The sequence below is a fragment of the Pieris rapae genome, chromosome 21 (assembly GCF_905147795.1).
Source record: "Pieris rapae chromosome 21, ilPieRapa1.1, whole genome shotgun sequence".
Lineage (NCBI taxonomy): Eukaryota > Metazoa > Arthropoda > Insecta > Lepidoptera > Pieridae > Pieris > Pieris rapae.
Window position 1 is genome coordinate 4,267,377 of NC_059529.1, and position 22,933 is coordinate 4,290,309.

Sequence of the window (22,933 nt, forward strand, 5' to 3'; positions counted from 1 at the left end):
ATGAAACAGGCAATTTATCACATGTGACCTTATCACAAACTGATAAATTTTATGAGAAAAATACTATATATTGTGTTAAAACTACGACTCGCTTTGTAATTATAAATACGCTGAAAACGTCAGGCTATTATAGAAAGAATGATTATATATTGTATGTTTTTAGGTATTTTACTTGAGACACAAATACATATAAGTATATTACTATCACAATTATTCATTTTCAAAATTATAGCTGTCTTGGCCATGTTTTAAGGTTTGAACACATGGTCTTAAGAAATATAGATTATTTTCGTGGTTCACTTGTTTATTTATTTATATATTTATTAAGTCTACAACATCATACATATTACGAAATCTATTGATAATTTTATAAAATCTTCTATCTATTATGTACGACAATATATGTAAACATAAGTTTTGCTAGAAATAGTATGCAAAAGGAGACAGAGGAGTTGGTCGGTCTTATACCAGTAGCTGAGTTTCATATCTGTATCACCTTGATGTCCGTCGTTCCACAAAGGAGCGTTTTCTAAGGCAGTTTTGCAGTGCACCACCGCTATGTGCAACTAGCTGCCCACTGAAGTATTTCCAACCAATTCCTCTTAGGGACCTACAAGAAAAGAACGTACCAATTCTGGCAATCCGATTGGGCTTATCATGTGTGCCCGTTTACATAAAAAAATGTTATCAGCAAGCTAATACTAAAAAAAAATAAAAAAAGAACTGGGATGCTAAATTCAATATATCTTTAATACGTTATCACTTAAGCATTGTTTTTGTTATAAAACTATCGTTGGAACAGTCAAGACCTGGAAGAACTTATGTGAACAATGGCTCAAGATGTACGCAACCTTTCATAATAGATGCAGAAATATGCTCTATGAGTCTATACGGTCAGTCTTAAACAGTTCACATACGCGTCAGTGATACCATAGATAAGCAACGTGCGTCCAAAGATGTCGTAACACTGCATTGCACGTGTTTAAAATTCCCAAACATTTAAGACAATTGAGTATTCAGTTCCACTTAAGTAGCACTCATTACCATTTCTTATAAGTTTTTCAAACGTTCCGTCACTACCGGCGCCTTGTATACGCATGAATAAATCAATGAAAACAAATAGTATTTAGCTACTAGTATACCCGAAAGTTTTTTAAAATATGCCACCTTTTGTTCAGCTCCCTTTTTGTTGTATAATTTATTCAGAAATAATTAGTAGAGCATATTTTCCTTCTAAGATTGAGTACAGTGTCCATATAGATAGGTTTGACGCGTAATTTGGTAGACACCGAAACTAATTTATTTAACAAAGGACCAACCGGTGGATTCAAGAGTTTTTGTACTTAGGAACATATTCCGCCTCGAGCTTATAATTACAGATATTCTTAATTCAACCTAAGGCTGTTTGCTTTTATTTGGATTTGAGGTTTATTAATTTGTAGTACGGTTCGCAATCATATACATCTGTATCGCGTCATTTAGGTTTGAGAACAATTTTATGCAACACATGAAAATTCTGTTTATACTTCTATAGCTTGTAGGATTGTACTTCTATTCCAACAACACAAAAAAAGAGTGTGTGTATGTACACGCGTTAGATGTTAGGTATATTTCTTTGGCGTATGGAAAAAAATAACTTAAATGCAGTAGTCAAAAACGATAAATACTAAAATTAATCAAAAAGATTTTATTTAAATAAATAAATTATTAGTAAATACTATCACCGTCGTATATGAAATTGATTTAAAAACACCAAAAAATATTACACTGTTTAATTATACTGTTACGAAACACGTGTTCTGAATATAAAAATACTAGAATATACTTGAACATAGTTATCGATTTCCATGCCACCTAGACCTAACTTTACGATGTCAAATTAATTAATAATAATAAAAATTCACTCTCAACATTTTTCTCCAACGCGCTAAAAGATAATAAAAGAAAATAATTTTAATTTTCAATTTATACATCCTTCAACTATCCACGTTTTAAGCAAGTCATGGCTAAAACTATTGCGTGAGAAATTAACTTAGAAATGTGATTTACTTCTTTAAAGTGGAAAGGAAATGAGACAGGAACGATCAAAGGGTCGCCAACGAGGCTGCACCGCTTCAACGCTTGTCGTTTCCGGTCTAACAGCGGACCTCCCACTATAACTAATAAAAGTACTCAGGAATAGTTTCAGTAAAATAATGCTTGGACAACGAATTATATGAATTTTATAATGTTTAGATCTATGACTATAATATTACACCAATGTTTTTATTCAAACCCTTTACTGCCGAACACTAACTGTAAAACGAAATGTTGATATTTTGTTTTTATTGGTAGTTTAGTGCGGTAAATCTTAACCTCCAGTTAATATACCTTTGAGATAATATAGTGGTAAGGTTTAGGGTCTCTTTCACAATGTCCCTTTTGTCACGACTGTCAGATAGCGCTATTCGTCATGAAATGGAACTTATGTCTTCCGAATAATTTAATAATAATTAAATAAATAATTTGGTACTTTAGCCATACATTGTGAAACAGAATCTTAGACTTGCGAATTACGACTGTATGTCAAAAAAGATGTCAGAATGCCACATAACATGATTTTCGACTCTAAAGATAAGAGTCAAAGGTGTAACTTCCGTTTGTCAAAAACGTATTTTAATTTGACAAATCGGAGTTGTAAGCGTTAACTGTAAATCTAAGTAATAGTTCACCCGTTTCCATTTAAAGACATTTTGCTAATATATTATATAGATATAATAATATAATATTAATGATTATAACAACACAGAGTGTTGATCATGGACTTATGAAATCTTTACAGTGAAATTGAACAATGTAAGTACGCGCTACTTTTGTGGGTAACTTTTTAATACATCCTTATTATTGTGAATAATGACTTAATCAAGCCGAAAGCTTAAAATATAATTATAACATTCCAAATACATGATGATATATGATGATAAATGATATATCTGAATTGCCGACTACGCTTCAGTTAATTAATTATGTGAATTAACGCATATATTTCAGTGTTTGCTTTCACAGAAAATTAATTTGTTTTATTTATGGTAATGTTTGCGCCTGATTTCTCTATTTTAGTGAGGGGGGAATAGTCTATGAGAGGATGTTTTAATCTAAAAATGCTTATACTTTGTGTATTTAATATATTACATAATCATTTTTGGGAGACTAGTATTGAAGTTCATATTCACATATTTAGTATTTCAAAAGAATTAATAATATTAAAAAAACATGATACAACGTGTGGCCTTATAAATAAGCGATCTGTATAAGGCGTTTATATAATTTTGTCTGCACACACCACAAATTACCGAAAATCTTTCCGCAATATGTGTGAGAATAAAATAATTGTATATATTTCCAACACTCACACATACATACGAGATAAACCATTTCAGAGACGGAGATGATCGAAATTTAAAAACCAATCCAAAAAAAGGCGCTAAAAACTCTAAAAAGAATAACACCGACGCTCCATTACACGTACAGCATGTCATCGAGAGTTCATTAAAATGCGATGACTTAACACAAATAGCATAGTGGACTTCATTGATATCCAACGTGGGTCATAAAAACATTATTACACGAAAGCCACTCTTATTCCAACGTATTAAAGCATATTTATCATTTTGAAAAATTCCATACAAAAGCATTTCATTCCGTGGAATCCATTGATAAGTTTGATGCTACCAGTGTTACTGGGTTCGGTCTCACGAAAGCCAATTACTTCCGAAGCTGGAATTCCATGGAAACCGAGAGTTTTGATGACATAACGTCAAATTCAACGTGGAAAATGCGTAGAGTTAAGAATGACTCTGTTGGAGACCAGGAATGTCAGAGGATCTACGGCTTGAATGATTTTGGCTTCGGTTGTTTTAAATTATTTTTATGCATTTTCAAGTGGGTTATGGGATTCTTTGTGTAATTTTTTGGCTTTACTTGGTTTTGTCAAAAGCGCAACTTTAATTCTATTGCACTATATGTAGATAATAATAATAAAATTAATAAAAGATAACATCATTATCACGATTACCTTTCTTCAGGTAAATCTTCCTTCATCCTCATAATAGACATATAACAGTGTCTGTTTCATTCACCATTGTATATGTAGACCCTTGTCTATGTGGTGATCAGCCGTCTACGTACACCGACTATCCAAACCAATTAGACATAGGGTTGTTCAAGAAAAGAGCATACCAATTCTTAAAATACCGACACTATACTTACGAGCCTGCTGGCAATGCGTACTCCATATCCTGAAGCCTCCTCCTCATCTGCCCCGTTTCATAAACCTGAGGTTGTTTTTGGAGACACGCCGGTTTGATCACGATCGCATTTACGCATTTAACAAACCTTGGTCTTCAATCAAGGAATTTCATTCATTTGACATCCTTGAATCCACGCATTCATTTGTCACTATATTCAGTATGGGAGATCATGGAGATCCGATATTTCAAATTCACATATTCTAGTGTCTAGTAAATTTATTATGGTTAAGTGATGTAAATTTACGTCAGTGCTTACGTCATTAGTTAATATTGTATGCAACTGATCGATATTCTACACTAATTATGAAAGCAATATAAAATTACTGCAATGACGTAAACTTTGACGTTTTGTTTCTCAGCTGCAGCGTAGCGTAGTTATTTGTAGATAACGTAAGCCATATACAAAATAATACATCGTGTAACCTCCTTCGGTTCTTAAGTCGGTTAAAATACGTACACACGCAAATTAAGACCAACTCAGCTTATGGGTTTTTGACAAATTTTACACGTCTAGAAGTCTCGACTGATAATGTTATCTTTGAAAAAGAATTGAATTAAGTAACTCCAAAGGAAGCAATTTTGTATAATCTTTTTATAATGTCCTTAATGCTTGGACTAATTAAGATGACAGTTTTGTTTGTAAGATCCCCGATGACCTGAAGATGATAAATAGCCCTCTATTTCTGATATCTGATTACACCAAAGTTCACACACCAAAGGACAGTACAGTCCTGGTTTTTAAACCCACAACCAACGATGCGATTAATACAAAAGTCTCATAATCAAAATCTTTTAAGCGTACCTAAAGTTAAACAATATAAAATAACTGAACCGTTTAATCTAGAAAATTAAACTTAAACCCTATTTACCAAAAAGGAAAGCTAGACTTCTAAAACCGTGAGAAAATGTTTCATCTAAACGCAAAAAACGGTTAAAAGTACAGTTATAGATTATTGTGCCGAGAAAATTGTCTATTTAACTCACAAATTCTATTTGGAATAATTAATTTGGTTAAAGTCGATTTACCATCGTTAATCGTCTACCCAGCGTTCAAATTACAATTCACCTCTTCGCGATTGAACTTGAAATGCCCCGAATTTATTTGAACTTTGACGATAAGAGACTTACTGGCGCTAACTTGGTTTCTAACTGAAATTTCCGTATCCTTGGTATTTATTAACACTTGGTTGCATTACATTAAAAAAAATTAAACATAAATTAATGAAAAGCAACTGGCGGCCTTATCGCTTTCGAGCGATTTCTTCCGGACAACCAGTGTGAGTAAAGGAAAAAAAAAACATGGATTAAATTACATAAGGTAGGCAAGAAATACAATAATGAAAAACATACTTAATAGAAACAAAAATAAAATAAAAATCAACTAAATTGATATAGAATACATAAAAAAAAGTAAAAAGTGCACATGAATCATGATATTTACTTCTTTTTTTCAATTGAAAACATTTTATAACCTGTATAATTCAGAGACGAATTCTCGCAATATGTCACATTCAATACGTTTTTGACGTCTCGAAAAACCCTACTGCCAGGTGCATTGTCTTGCACGTACATTTTCAATTCCTAACGATTAAATAGTGGTGAATACGGTGTACATAGTTACTCTTAATTAGCAATCAAAGTGTACAGCCACTACGGCCGAGCCTTTAACTTCTGATTGACTGATTATATACTCAATTGTGAAGAAATTGCATATTGATATTATCTGATTAGCGCTGCCCCATAAGTCCTGATATCATTTTTCTCACAGGACCTGGAACTGGTGTTAGGCTGGCTACTTCTAATTAATTTGTCTTAAAATAAGTGTTGTTTCATAGTTTGTTAATTTAAAGAGTACCGAGAGTTTTTTACGCCGGCTTTTTCTCTCGGCCTACACCCTCTGTCTTCTTTGCCGATGAGTAGGGATGCCCCTTCAAATTTTATGACGTGGAATAAGTGACACCTGTATCTTTATTCCAAAATAAACATATTCTCTTTATCCATTCTTTAAAATATTTTCGTAAGTATCTCATTGTCCTTATTGTAACTTATGTGATGTTTGATAGCAAAAATAAAGTAAAATTCAGTCACAACAAGTGTTGTAAATATGTATTTGCTCTTTGTTACCAAACATACATACAAAGTAGTTGCACAAGTTATTAGACTTCTTCATAAGTTTATATGTTTCTATATTAGAATTTTTAAATAATATACAAACACTAGTCTGTAAGTTTATACTAACATAATGATGGATTATTTTATCTGAACGAATAAATAATAATAATTAAGCTATGGGCGGCCTTATCGCGGATAAGCGATTTCTTCCAGTCAACCCTAGATGGAAAAAAATTAACATAACTACTGAGAGTAAAGAAGACTATAGAAATGCATAAATAATTAACAAAAACAATAACACGTAACTCTAGAATTATACCTACTATACTAAATTACAGTAACAGCCAATCTTAAGGTTAGTGTAGTGTTTCCTAACGTAAGGCCCATGCCCCACTGGGGGGGCAATTTCATTTTTAAGGGGGGGTAATTCAAATTTTAATATCAGTGGTTCATTATTTTTTGAAAATTGACTTTATGTGTTTCATTAACAATTTTCTTGTAAGGTCTTCCTCCTATGAAAGGCACTTAAATGAAGTTCAATATTCTAATATTAAAATTATGTATGTATTTTAGAAAAGCTGAACTGTCTCTCTATCACAGTTTAACATGCTCGTACGGTGAAGGAAAATGACGTGAGAGAACCAGCATTTCTTAAACCTAAAAAGACCCAATTGTCGCAGATATTTGATCACCAATTTACCTATTACAATTACAGATTACAGAAATCTGAGGCCCAAACCTTAAAAGGTTGTAGCGCCACTGGGTTTTTGTATACTCCATACCATAGATCCCATACTTTTTATATCAAACGGAATAATGTTATACTTTAGGTGATATGATAGAGCCAAGTTCATATGCACTGACACTTAGCTGCGATAAGTTTAATAACTCAAAGGTGGACATTGATATGTTCGCTTGGAGTGTGGAGGCAGCAAGGAGAGCTCTGGTACAAAATTATTTTAACCAGGATGAATGAAATGTATTGACTTCATTTTCATTTTCATTGTCAACAAATTAAATTCTGTTTTTCTGTTTATTGTTATTGTTTTGTTTAACACTAAAATTTTTTGAAATGTTTAGGTACCTTCTTGTTATATATATTTATATAAAATGAACTATTTGTGAAGATTTATAATTGGCCCATGTTGTTATGTATATATTCATCTATTTTTGTATTGTGCTGTGAATCTTCTTATGAATAAATAAATAACTAAATATTACTGGTGTTAAATAAATAGCTATTATTATTATTAATAGGTAATCGTTTTATTTACTCTTTATAATCTTTTAGACGGAATAATAATCCCATCATCATTTTGTTAATATGGGCTTAAAATAAAAAAAAACTTTTAAATATTTAAAAAAAACTATTTTCGTATATATTTTTGTAATCTTAATCTCTGATTCGTAGATTTTTTTTGCGAGTTAGATTGTTACACCGGGAATGGAACCCAGGATATCCGGGTTATACATCGTGTAAGTTAACTAAACGGTTCTTAGTTTTATACTTGTGCTGAATTTTGTAGCGTTTCCTCTAAACGTAAGTTCACACCTAGGTAACAAGGATTTTAGCACGTTCTAAAATTTAGTACATCAGAAAGAGACAGCTATATGTCTCACAGTTACCGTTATGGGCTGAACGAGTTCCCCTCCAATGCGCTTGCGACTGTTTTCGTTCGACAATAGGGCGACAAAACGTTTATCTGATTTAAGATAATACATGAGAATTGTATGTAACTTACGTTCTATTTGACAGTTTAGACATTTTGTTTTTAATATGGATGTGTATATATTGTAGCTTTTATTGTGATGATTTAATTAAAGTATGGTTTTTAATTTGATACCACAGTGATTTATAGTCTATAGTCCACTTTAATACTTAAATTTCAATTTAATTATAACTTACACAGTTCAAATCTCATCATAAATTGTTATTAACAACTTGTAGAAATTTAACGTTGATGACTTTGAATTAAAACAATTGGTATTAATAATAGTAATAATTTATTTGCAAGAATATGGTCCAACATTGTTATGGTGGTCCAACCTAAAGTGTGCATATTCTAACGTATTCTAATTATAGTCAATTCTTATATTATTTGTAGTGATAAAATTATCACATTATCATAAAATATTTTTACGTTATCAAATTAATATTAATTGTGTTTTAGGCAAATAATCATTAATAGAATAATATTTTTTTCCAATAGTAGTAGCGATTGAGTCGCTTTTTAAAAGGATATATTTTGATGAGTAAGATGAGTCAAGTGGTATATATTATATACCCTTGTAAGAAGAGATACAGTAATTACTAATACCTAAAGGAAAGTCCAACTTCCTCACAATCGAGTGGGCTACTCGTACTCATGTACTCATACTCTGCTTTTGTGTTTATTTCATGACTGTTTGATTATCGTCCTTTCATCGTATTAGAAAGCACCAGAAAATATAAAATAGTAGATTTTTCCATATAGTAATTTTTTATTTTATTTTATTTTATAGAACAGTGGGCAAACGGGCATTAGGCTCACCTGATGTTAGGTGATACCGCCGCCCATGGACACTCTTGATGGTAGAGTAATGGGACAATACACTTTTAAAAACTTACTTGAAAGCGGAGATTCACAAAATACAATTTTTTAAACAATTAACAAATTAAAAATTATATTCACCATTTAAGCCTTAATCGTGGATCAACTACTTTTTTAGAGGTAGGAGTGTTTCATGCACTCACTCACACAACCAAACGGAAAGCCTCAGCTCACCCACACAACGACACGCCTATTTCTACAAACACACCGGTACTCTCAGTTCTACACAACCTCCTCCGCTGCACTCACGCGCAGAAAAAAATCTTTTATTAAAAAAAGACGTCGCCTCATAGAGTTGACAACAGTCGGACGTCAAACGAAAATTATGATTAAACATGTCATTTTAATATAACAGGTGTTAAATGTGATATATTATCGTGATTAAAACTGGTGTTGTGGATTCTGTGAGTTTAATCAATGATAAATATGGAAAGACACCAAAACGGGATGGATGTGTGGGTAGGTAAGGGTACATTTCGTTTCTTTATCAAAATTCAAAAATGGAACACAAAATATTATTCAAACATTAAATCAATCTCTCTAATTTTATATGATCCTAATATAAAATAAGGATATTTTATCCAGCTTTAATATTCTTAAAGCTGTTTTAGTGTTGACTTGTTATTAATAAAACTAAATCAGTTATTACAATTTTACTAAATAGGTATTGTGATAGAGTATACACAGTTTACCTTTGTATACGATTGAGGAAGCGTGGAATAAGAAATTTACTAAAATACAAAGGTGTTAATCGAGACGTAATGAAAGGTATTAATTGTATGTAAATATAATATATTTGACATATCAATACTTTGGGCAATTAATTCCAATGTTAGACTATGACGCATTGATTACGAGCTTTTTGATACAAACATTTAAGTCCAAAATTTTTATTTTAAGCGTATTTATTATTTTTATGAACTATTTATAACGCCCTATCGTGCATCCAGATTATCCTATCTTCATTATATAATCTTGTTAATAATGCGACCCGGCTACAAAATTTAACACCCAATTAAGGACTGGTTTATGGAAGCAAAGGAAAAGACAGATGTTCAGTTTCTATTGTGAACTTATTAAAAGGGCTAAAGTACTCATTATCAGTTAATTAATTATGTATACGGATTATTATTATTTGATGTAAAGGGATACTAGAGAGAATTTATATGACATTTCAGCATGAAATTCTTTTACGGTCCGCACAATAATATAACTACTTGTTAAATAGATTGTACATTATAAGATATAAGTTTTTACAATGAGTTGTGTACTTGATGCTAGATTTTTTTTAAATATATTTACGGGGTTAGACGCTGGATGCTGAAATACAGGTTCACACCTAGTTCAGCGTAAGATGAAACTGACTAATTTTATTTATATGTATAACTTTAGCGCAATTTAGATATAAGTTTTTCCTGTGAAAAAAACTTGAAATAAATTATCATTATTCTTATAATTCACTAATAATTTATACGGCAAGATCGTCATTCTGTTCTATTTAAAATTAATTAAAATAACTCATATACTTAGTCGCACCAACCAAAATTACTGTACTGTCCAGGCCTACGACACGTGATTTTTGCCTTAAGAGATTATTAACAATATTGAATTATTAAACAGGTCAAGGCAGAGTGAATCAATTAGGAGGGCTATTTATCAACGGGCGCCCTCTACCGAACCACATCAGACTGAAGATTGTGGAGATGGCGGCTGCGGGAGTCAGGCCTTGTGTCATCTCACGACAGCTTCGAGTCTCACATGGCTGCGTCTCCAAGATACTTAATAGATACCAGGTAATGCATGCCTATTTTTTCAAGTTTATTTAGAAGAAGACCACTTTTGTTTTTTTTATGACCTTTATGCCAGTTTTAAGTAAGAGGACACTGTTTAAAACATACTAAGTTTTTTTTGTTTAAGATATCATATGTTTGTTAACATTCCATTAAAACGTATTTAATATAAAATTATATATAAAATTATATTAATTGGAAAATGTCAGGTCTAAGCGACATATTGTTCATGTGTTTTTTACCACCCTTTTGTAAACTACATTAAAAATAATATTTAAATAAATAAAGACAATAAAATATTTTGTATATATGTACATCTAATGACTCCATACATTTCTAGGAGATACCCGACCCGTTTCTTTAATAAAAAAAATTAATGTAACTCAAAATAAATCACATTTGTATACAGTATGTCTAATCTTACCTCGTATTGTAATATTGGTATTAAGAAAAGGCTTTAATAAACACACATTTATACACAGAATAAAAAAACGTAACATCACTCAAAACAATGTTATTAACTTATGTCATAGATCTGATTTTTATTTGGTTGGTTAACGCTATAGAAAATTTATTGTATGAAAGTTGGTGTGTCATCTTGTCACGACTGAATCGCTCATGAATATAGACGGAACCTTTGAATTAACTATTACCTATATTTAAACAATGTTATATAAATAAATTGGTGTAGGTATACTATTTTCAATAATAAATATTTTAAACCAACATAATATATACGTAATTCACGTGACAAATCTAAGATGAAACATAAATCATAAAAATATAACATTTTCCCATAATAGGCAAAAAATATCACCGAAGTATATTTGAAACCAGCCTTAACTATAAACCCATACTTACGTTATACGAACATAACAAAACTTTAGGAATTATAGTGCCGACCTGTTTTTGGCGTCAGATAGATCTGTTCCAATATATTTCTAAGCCAAGTAGGTGTTCAGTCTTCTGTGCCTCAGACATGGTCATAATCAAAGACATGTCTTCGGCTCAGGTATTCATAGAGGTTTCTTCACGATGTTTTGTTCGTATAGATATAATTAGCGCGCATATAAAATTTCATTGCAGTAAAAACATTGATAGTGTTTCCTGATTGTGCATTTTCATATAGGTAAAAATAAACACCGATAATAGAAAACAGGGCTTCGATCCCTATCTGTTTATAAATATTCCTATATTAACCCTATAGCGAACAATCGCCATTGAATCCATGCGCAGTGAAGCCTGAAGGCTTCACCCCGACTATTCAATACAATAACTATATTGTTTTGTTCAGGAAACGTTTATGTACGCTTAGAGTACTTTCACGCTGACAGTACCAAATGTTACCAAGTTTTTTTTATTTAACTTAATTACTATTAATACACTATTATGCACATATAAAGGATAATACACGATCGTAATTTACATTAGCTTGTTGAAAATTATGTTAGATTTATATTGCAGACCAGTAGTTGCCATAGAAAAAATACATGGAAAGGTTTTTATACTTGCCTGAAATGCTGATTACAGTCTGTTAATCAAAATAATAAATATATCTTTAATTTTTTATTTTACGTCACATCTCTATTTTACAGTTTTTTATAACATATTTTACGATAACTGCAAGCTGTCAGATACATTGGTCAATTGTTACGTTGAGTATATAGTGGTAATGTTCTGTGCTCTGTGAGTATATTAATCTGTGCATTCTAAATTTAAAATTATTGTTAAACTCTCACAATTTAATATATTTTTTTTACATGCAGTTTGTCTTATAGTTTTCATTGAATAAATAGTGTCACAATATCATATCCACGTTGTTCGAGGGTAAAAAAGTTGCACGGAGCCATTTTCCAATAATAAATAGATTTAAATATACACAGAAAGATTAAAAATTATTTTTCGCGTGTTTCGGCCAATTGAAAAAAGCCACGTTGTCTTACTGTGACAAGATTTCTTTTACATATTCACTGCCTGAAGGATTCAATGACTGAAGGATACCACATCCTTCAGTTGTTTATACTACGTCTTTGCGTGTTGTTCTCACGAGTACGTAAGTGCGTGCTCCTATTTCACCATGCCTCCTGCTGATAGAGGACAAATCTTTGTTGTTAATTTTTTTTTTTTTTAATTTTTTTTTTTTTTTTTTAATTCTTTATTACTCAATATGTCATATGGAACATGGTGTAGTGGTTGCAGCTCCTAACAAGCATTGTGTAAAAAAAAAACTTGGCGATTAAAAAGAGTGGCGGAGAGTTTATTGCCAGTTCTTCTCTTCCGTTCTACGCCCTTGATTTGAGAACTGGCAGTAAATGTAAAATTAAATTCATTTAATATTTCTTTTTTTGACGTTCATAAGTGTACATTGTTACCTACATGAATAAATAAATTTTGAATTTGAATTTGAATTTGAATCAGGTAATAGTTCCATGTGGTTCCAACCCCAGCGAAACAATATCATCTTGAGATGGCACCAAAGAAATGAATGTAACTGGTTAAAAAATAATATCCAAGAAAATGTATTTTTATATCCTATCGATTGGGATAACTTAAACATAATGATTGCCTTTTACAAAGCTGCTAACTGACCCTATTTGGTTAGGAGACTGGGTCAATAAGACCTGGAGTGATTGGTGGGTCCAAGCCGAGGGTAGCTACGCCGGAGGTGGAAGCTAGGATAGAAGACCTCAAGCGACAAAACCCCGGTATCTTTTCGTGGGAGATCCGGGAAAAGCTGTTGAAAGTAAGAAAATTTAGTCACTATAGTACCTGTTTAAGGCTAGTTATTTAGTTTAAACGTGCTTCAATAGTTTATTGGATCATGAAATTTAGATAGAAACATGTTTTTATTTTATTTATTAAAAACGAAACATCACCAAAACCATTAGTGTCGCTACTAACCAACTTTTCAGCCTGAGGTTTCTGCATGTGTTTTCGTGATGATTTAGTTTTTCTTATGGGAAATTTGGTGATCAGTCTTCTGTGTTTGACACGCTGTCGACATTTTGGGTCAACACAACAAGGAAAACATCATGAAGAAAGCGGCCATATATACCCACGTGTGGATAATGCTCTCTTAAATTTATATTTCAGGAAGGCGTATCGGACCCACCAAGTATATCATCTATATCACGTTTACTTCGAGGAGGTGCGAGAGATCCAGATGGAAAGAAAGATTACAGCATCGACGGAATCCTAGGAGGTAATAATTACTGTATCAATAATTTGTAAGTTAAAACCGTTAATATCGATTAAAACGGTCACAGTTAGTACCGTATCCAAGCGTATTAGTCGTGTAGTAAGTAGTAGTAGAGCAGTGTATTAGTGTACTACACGCAGAAGTTAACAAGGCACCTCCCTGTAATGACGTCATAGTGATGTACTAACTGCATAAAAATTTCAAGTAATCTTTAAGGCCCCTGGAAACTCGTGATAGTAGGCATCTATTGATTATTACGTTTATCAATAAGGGGGTTTAATGTAGGTATTTTTTAGTAACAGTTCTCTATCCATATGTTAAAAACCCTTACGGAAACGTAACAGTAGTATTTAATTTACCGACCGTACTGTCACGTCAAGGACGGTAGGCGGTCGGGTGTGGTGTGAGATGAAGCATATTCCACGCAGGTGCCAAGTTGATTTTTGCGTATAGTACTAATAAAATTATTTTATAATGTCTTCATCTTATTCAAGATAAAAACAATGATACGCCCTTACTCTGTGAGTTCACACAGCGAGAGCGATTCCGATACGACGGTTTGGTATTGAAGTACGATGTAGCTATGTATATTACGGTGATTAACAGATGTCACGACCTTGGAATCGCGTGTCGATATCTAGTTAAGTAAGGGCTGGTGTTTGTACAGATTTAAAAAAAAAAATTTCTGATATAGCAGTTGATTAATAAAAAAACTTAATAAAATTTTCTATTCCATTTCATATGTCTATTTGTTCTTCATTTAATTATAAAACACAGTATTAAAATTACAGTATGTAATTTAGGTGAACTATGACGCCGTTTGTTAAAGTCAAAAATGCATTTTTGACGAACGAGGGATCGACCTAGCACTATGTCTCGTATTTAAATCTAAGACGATTTGATTAATTGTCAGGCGTAATAAATTATAGGACGTGTGAATAAAACCTAAACATATAAAACAACCCTATTGCGTAACTTCCTTTATAAACATCAAACGGCCGATGTCAAAAGCTCTCACGCAAAAAAATCAATTTCCGCACACAAGGTGTCATTGTCACCAAGAAATATTGGGCGGCCATACAGTCACCGACAAAGTGCACCGCGGAACCCTGCAGTGAGCCTCAAAAGTGCTGAAACGACAACAATCCACATGTTTTGGTGATTGTACCATTGTTGCATTATGCACTTGCACTAATTGTGCTTTGACTTTTACCGATACCTGTCGGTCATAGAACGCTTGAAGTTTCATTGCTTTCATTTTGAAAAAGGAAGCCATTTGTTATCTAGGATTAAACAATTACTAACAATTTTGGAAAAAATATATTTGAAAGTATTCGAGATATATAGATAAAATATAGACGATACAACTAAGAAAAATAACTAAGGTAGCAATAAAAATTTATAAACTGAAATGAAAATTGTCGGAGTACATAGTAAAAGGAACAGAAAAGTGGAGCAAGAAAGTAACTGGTGACCAACACATGACCATGGTACATTAAACACAAAAGAGATAGACAATTTATAAAATGAATATACCTTAGAAAACAACAGGCAGTACTTGGGAGAGGCAGTGCTGACAAGAATGGTGGGATTTCGATGACGCTTTTGCCAGAAGAAAAGAATTCAAATGAATGAGATGATAGACATATAAGTATTATTAAAATCTGAGATATAGCCATATACATATGTAAATTAAATTACAACGTCGGACTAAGTTATTCATTTAAACGCGATGTCTCAGGTGCACAAAATTTTATAAAAACCAAATGACTTTGGAAGTTTTACACAGTTAAACTTTAGCGATTTAAGAACTTTTCTATTTTAAATTAATTTCTAAATTAATAATACGCGTAATCACGGCCAAGTACAATTTGCTTATATCATTGGTGTAGGCGTTAGTTTTTTTATGTAACAGGAGGCAAACTGGCACAAGCCTCACCTGGTGTTAGGTGATACCGCCGCCCATGGACACTCACATTGCCAGAGGGCTCGCAAGTGCGTTGGCCTTTCAAGAATCGGTTCGTTCTTTTCCTGAAGGACCCTAAGTCGAATTGATTCGATGGCTTGTCTTCCTTTTAAGAATTGCTACGTTATTTTCTTGAAGGACCCTAAGTCGAATTAGTTCGGAAATACTTCCGTGGGCTGGTTCCATATAGCAGTGGTGCGCGGCAGAAACTGCCTTAGAAATACTCAGTTTTGGAACGATAGACGTTGAGTTGATACGGATGGTATTTTGTGTCATACCCTGACGTCCGATAATGAAACTAAGCTGCAGGTATTAGACCAAACAACTCCTTGGTAGTGATACCAGCTTGGTACCAGAAAAACCGACTACATATATAACCCTCAGATTTCTCTATCTGTTTCGCTAGCCTCTATCCTTGAAAGTGTCTATCATTTAACTTAATATCATTCATATCATCAGTTTGCGCCCCGTTCTATGAGAAAAAAACTACTATTATTTGGTACCAACATTTGGGTTTGAATTCTAATTGCATAAATGTTTAAGACGTAATGAAAGTTATCTAAATTTACACATTAAGGGCCTGTTGCACAATGTATGGATAAACTACCAAATAGCTATGCAACACAAATTATTCGAAAGATAAAATTTCCGAATACTTCGCGTTTCGTGACGAATAGTGCTGTCTGACAGTCGTGAAACGCAAAATTACTGTTTATCCTGACAATAAGTAAAGTGAAACACCCTAAGGGCCTGTTTCACAATGTATGGATAAAGTACCAAATAGCTATGCAACACATAAATTATTCGAAAGATAAAAGTTCCAAATAAGATACTACGAATTTCATGACGTATAGCGCTATCTGACAGTCGTGAAACGCAAAAATACTGTTTATCCTACCAATAAGTAATATATAGCTTATTTGGGACTTATCCGGACATTGTGAAACAGACCCTAAATGTATCGTAACATTAATGATCTAATTGAGACAGAAGCTAGTACTAAAATACCATACCCCTATTAAAAGACCTTATCTATACCACAGACGAAACGAAATCGTTTCACTGTAACTTGTCTGTCTAGTTTTATTGCCAAGGACCTATAAATTTGAAGCTTATTGTTAAGCCGGGAAAATAAGATAAGACATGTTTTTGATATAAAAACAAATGAACGTTATAATTTTATAAACAGCCTAAATATAAGGGTGTATATAATGTGTCCAACTTTGATCTTCTTCTGTTTGGAGAAGAGACACTGGCGCTAATTAAAAATTTAAGTTCGTGCCTGGTAGAAAGGGGGTCCTTAGAACTTGTGCTTTCTTCTTTCCTTCTCAACGAATAATAATTTTCGCAATACAGCCAGTGTTAAAACTGTTTAAGCTGCGCGTTGTTCCCACGAAAGTGTAAAAAAATGGACACTTTCATAAGTGCGTGCTCTTTTTTCACCATGTCTCCTAATAGAGGACCAATCTTGGGTTTAATTTATTTTATTATTATTAATTACATAAGATGTCATGTGGAACATGGTGTAATCGTTGCAGCTCCGTAAAAACGTTGTGTAAAAGAGAAAAATTGGCGACTGAAATTAGTGGCGGAGAGTTTAGTTTAAGTTCTTCTCTTCCGTTCTACGCCCTTGTTTGATTTCATATATATTTCATTTTTGACGTTCATAAGCGTACATTGTGTTACCTGTATGAATGTTATTTTGAACGATTTACTCAAGTTAAGTTTTAAGACAAAACAGTCTTACTAAGATTGCGAGATAAAATCCACAAAGCGTTAAATATCACACTGTTCTCCTAAATGAGAACATATAATATATTTATATACACAAAAGTGAAAAGTCTTTGTTACACTTTCACATCACAAAAGAATGGAAGATAAAATCTCGCATTTGTTTAATAACGACGCTCATTAGAATCAACTGCTGCGGTATTCGTCTAAATTATGATGACCATAAGTGATTTAGATTTAGAATAAAAAAGCTTAATAAATTAGGTTACGTAATTTAAAGTATTCAATTGTTATTTTCTTCGTTCATTAGCGCTATCATATAGGCATTTTCGCGAATTTTAATACGACTATATAGGTATGTTTCGCGTATGTTCCAATATATAAATTAAGACTTTTCCTATCGTATATTTTTAAAATTGTATTAATAATATAGTCATTTTAGTTTTTCTTTTTTGTGTATGGATGCGAGTAGTCAAATAGTTTAATATAGTTTAGTTTTTTATATAACAATGGGCAGGAGATTCACCTGTAGTTAATTGATATGGACATTTACATTGCCTGAAGACTCGGAAATGCGTTGGTAGCCTTTCAGGAATAGAAACGCTGTCTTCGTCAAAAGTCGAATTGGCTTGGAAATACCTTAGTGGACAGCTGATTCTTTTTATATTAGGTCATGTTTTTCTTTAAAAAAACACTACGAACTATTTAATATTGGTTAAATGCATGGTTCATTTGACAGTCAAACCCTGTACAATAATTAATAACAACGAAATCAATTACGCGGGTGTTAAAATCCGGGAACACGACAAAGGATACCAAGAACACGCCCACATGCGTGCTAATCCGGCCATCTGTTAAAACCGAAACAAAGCTCGACCGCCGATTTTAATGAGCCTGGATTATGAAGGTGTTAAACCGAAGTCGCAATGCTTTCAACTTCCAAATTATGACTTTTGAAGCCTTCAAGGCGTCACATTTCGGCAATCCGCAAAGCTAATCTCGCCTTTTTGTACCTCGAAGCTATAAGATCGTGTTTCTTGACCGTAAAGCACCCATAAACTGAGTTTTATATCGCACAAGGCTTTTTATATGTGTATAAAAATACATTGGGACATAATTTAATTGTATAGTATATTAATTGTTAATTGTATAATTAAAATCTATATTAAAAAGCTATTACAATATAATACTTGATTTAAAACAGGTGAATAAGAATTGTGAATAGTATCTTTGTTAATAATGTTGCTACCTAAAATTTCAGTTTTGGTAGCGCCACTATTGTGTTATGGGTGTGCAAAATTATTTATTTTTATATATAATAAAAATGACCGAATCCAATGTTGAAGAAGACTACCGTTCCAAATGTATTTACAATTGTTTTTTGATTTATCGTAGCGTATTCGATTTATCGTTATGGACGCTAATTCAAGTAATTTTTACGTAAATCTAATTGTCATAAATGTCTATTAACCAAATACTGAATGGATACACACTGAATATAACCAATAAGTCGAAGAATGCTTTAAATAAAATATTACTATGTGCTTTGAATCATACGAATAATCATAAAAATTATTGTAATTTTGTCACACAACATAAGCCGTTAAAACACAACTAAAAAGCACGAAACGCTTTATGCCATAAATCCAGATCGCGACACCAAAATATTGAATGGTGCCAAAATGTCACCCGAAATGCAAAGGGGCCGACAAAGGGACCGCCTCTCTGGGTGTTCCCGAGCCCCAATTTTTTTTATTTCAATTTTGACTTTCAAAGGCTATTAATAAGCCGCATTTTTAAGGCCTAAGCCGCATTGTAGTTTTTTAATCTTTCCGCGCGCTACCGATATGTTTGATAGCGAATATTGTAAAAAAGTTAATAAATAATGTTACAACAGATGAAGACGAATCGCCGCAAGACATCAAATAAATTATAATTTAACATTAAGATGACACTTTATTGATCTCAGCGCAGAGTAGATTTATCTTTGTGTATACTAATTGAGTTAGATTAATCAAAATGAAGATCCCTAAATATTTTATAACATTCTTTCTAAATGTATCAACCTTTTTTATTACTGACATCGTTTTGAATAATAATCGGGTGCGAAACTAATAAATCAAATTTACTTGTTTCACCTCTACGTTATTTTTTATATTTCTACAGTTGCTTGGAAGATACTGCTTAAAGCAAGAAGGTCGCCACTATTGTGTTTTTTTTAATCTGCTGTTTCGAAACTTCTGTCACTTATTTGCAACTGTTATATTTTTTAGATTTTCTTTAATAAATAGCTATATAGCAATATAGTTCTCGTTTAAGCTTTTTTGGAATGAAATTGGTCTATAATATTATGTTACGTCATATTTATAAAAATTTTACTTATTTATTATATTAATGTGTTTCGCGATTTCAAAACAAATTAATCAAATAGTTAAATAGATTTTCGATTTATAAAGATAATAAAATATAAATACTCTGTATATATTTTAAATAAAATAATAATAATATAACGAGTATACAAACATTTATATTTTAAATTTTCTAACGCGTAAAGAGAACTGAACCTTTGATTTAAAAACCTAATGTAGTGAATTTATGTGCCAGTGCGAAATCTCGGACACGCGAACATAGTGTCAAGACAACACTAGGACTTTTAATGAACTATACCTTAATTTAAGCTATTTATTAGTATTGTAGAAACTGACCCAACATAAAATTACTTATGACCCATAATTATTGCTAGATTGCTAGGCAAGTGAAAATATAGGCTGATCTCAACGAACACTTTCAAGTCTTGAGATGAAAATGTGCTATCATTTTAAAATTTACACAAACACTATGTTAAGTATTGTTAATCCGTATTATTAAAGTTATTATGTAAGTATTAATGTAAAGTTGTATGGTTTTCTGTAAAAAATTTTTTAGGAAAAATAATAATAAATAAAACACTTAAATTTATTTTATACTTATACCACAGACATTTTATATTAAATAGCTGATTTACGTCAGTGTTTTATACCCCATGGCCCTTACATGTTTTTCCTTTAAAGACAACATCAATCATAGTTAGAAAGACTCTTTATTTTGCCATCTATAACAGTTTGACTCTATTTCTCTCGATTCGAAGTTTAGAAATATCAAATAATTTCCAACATCATATTAACAAAGCGATCGAAAACACGTATATATATAATTTACACAAATTTATACGTGTTAATTAAATTAATTATGTTTACGTGTTAAATTTTCAGGTCGAGGATCCGACTCTTCGGATATCGAATCGGAACCAGGTCTGACCCTGAAACGCAAGCAGCGGCGGTCCAGAACAACCTTCACGGGTGAGCAGCTGGATGCCCTGGAAAGAGCGTTCCATCGGACACAGTATCCTGATGTGTATACTAGAGAAGAACTTGCATTGCAGACCGGTCTCACTGAAGCCAGGATACAGGTATACAGCTGCATTCGTTGATATTTAAGGTTATTCTAGAAAAGCGATTGTCTATTCTTAATAAATTGTTTTTATGATAGCCTACCCTTACCGTGAACAAGAGTACATAAACGTGATATACTCGTAATTCATTTTAAATCGTGACAATTGAAAACGAAATTTATGTAAGACATTCATTAATTTTATATACCATTCGACTGTTTCGTATTAGATTTCTTTAAAGGCGTTTAAAACTTAATATCGTACACATTTACAAAAAGCAATAATTATACCTTCTATTTGTAGGTACTACGTCCTTATATTTGTAGCTTCTCTGGTCGTAGGCGACATAAAACATAGACATTGCTCATAATAGTAAGATATCAAAAATAAATTATATCCAATGACTAGCAGACCAGGCCAAGCGTTGCTGCGGCTAAGGTTTTTGTTATGTTACATAGTAGTAAATTATTCAAGGGAAACGGTAGGAGAACTTATGTGAAACGTTGGTGTGTGTTAGAAACACAGCGCCATCTGTTAGAATTGTATGAAATATTAAACAAATATTTGCAATAAAAAAAATGCGACTATAATTAAAGATCTAAGCTATCTTTTCTGTTAAGTTGGACCAGACTGCTCACGATGTGACAATTTAATTTATATTGGTTAAATAGTTAAGGAGTCTATCGCGGACAAACATCGTGACAGGAGATTTATATATATTGAGATATATTTATTTATATTACAGGTGTGGTTCTCAAATCGTCGAGCAAGACTTCGAAAACATACTGGTTCAAATACACCTACGCTATCATCGTACTCGTCGTTACCGATGCCTCAATTACCATGCCCTTATCCAGCTGGGGATATTCCTTCATTGTCACAACATCATCCCCAACATCCAGACGCGTGGCATCATCAAAAATATTCAAATTACAACCAACTTATGGCCCAATCGCAACATCTCAATCAAGCTTTTCAATCTGCTAATTTCCCAAGTACTTCGGGTGCAACATTCACTCATTTAGTGGGAGGTAGTGCACCACCAACACACAGTCAACTTATGGATGCTAATTCAAGAAATGATTATGGAAGATACCCAAGTGATGTATATAACAAACCTATCAGCTATCTTCCTAAAGATGTAGAAACTAGTGATAAAGTGACATCTGAAGAAGTGATAGAGCCAAGAGAGGAACCATATGCAAAAGCTACAGCGGATGAGTATAAAGAACTAGCTAATGACTATCCTAAAATACCAGCTGATTACTCGAAAATATCTGAACCATCTCCTTCTAATTGGAGTCCTTCACAAAGCACTTTGAACATGGGTCTGACTGGAATTCCCAGTGATTATAAGTATATGAATGACCCTTATGCATTTTCCAATGTACCAGATCCACTAAGCCAACACGCTTATCAGAATTCTTCAAATTCATCTAATAAGTACTGGATTTGACATATGCTTTCTTTATTTAAATATTTTACTTAATAAATAATTATATTATTATTTTCATATTTCACGTTTTAGTTAGCGACATTTTAGTTATTTAAAGACTAAGTAGAATTAGACAATGGACATAGTAATTTATGTTATATATAAGTCTGTAAATTTATTTATACTTTTATCAAGTTAGATGTTAAAATATTACCTCTGTTACGTGCATTCCTTTTCAATAGGTACCTATTTTAATACCAAAACTTAGAATAATTAACAGTCATTAGTGAAATAAAGTTACATTACTTGATTTTGGTCTTTATATTATCTACCGAATTTTAGTTAAATAATTTGATTATCCGAATTTCAATACATTAAAATAAAAAGCAA

At 32.3% G+C, this 22,933-nt stretch overlaps 1 protein-coding gene across 4 annotated transcripts; it reads left to right on the forward strand.

Annotated features, from left to right (window-relative positions):
• The first annotated feature begins 9,225 nt into the window (after positions 1-9,225).
• Positions 9,226-22,878, forward strand: LOC110998594 (protein gooseberry-neuro). Of its 4 annotated transcripts, none has more exons than XM_022267304.2 (6): positions 9,226-9,455; positions 10,613-10,785; positions 13,385-13,525; positions 13,876-13,984; positions 20,930-21,126; positions 21,854-22,878. In XM_022267304.2, exons 1-6 carry the CDS (start codon positions 9,410-9,412, stop codon positions 22,562-22,564), a joined length of 1,377 nt encoding a protein of 458 aa, XP_022122996.1. In that variant the 5' UTR covers positions 9,226-9,409; the 3' UTR covers positions 22,565-22,878. The 4 variants fall into 4 exon arrangements, with proteins under 4 accessions (XP_022122996.1, XP_045488761.1, XP_022122997.1 ...); XM_045632805.1 differs by having other exon boundaries at positions 13,388-13,525; XM_022267305.2 differs by having other exon boundaries at positions 9,226-9,451.
• The last annotated feature ends 55 nt before the right edge of the window (positions 22,879-22,933 follow it).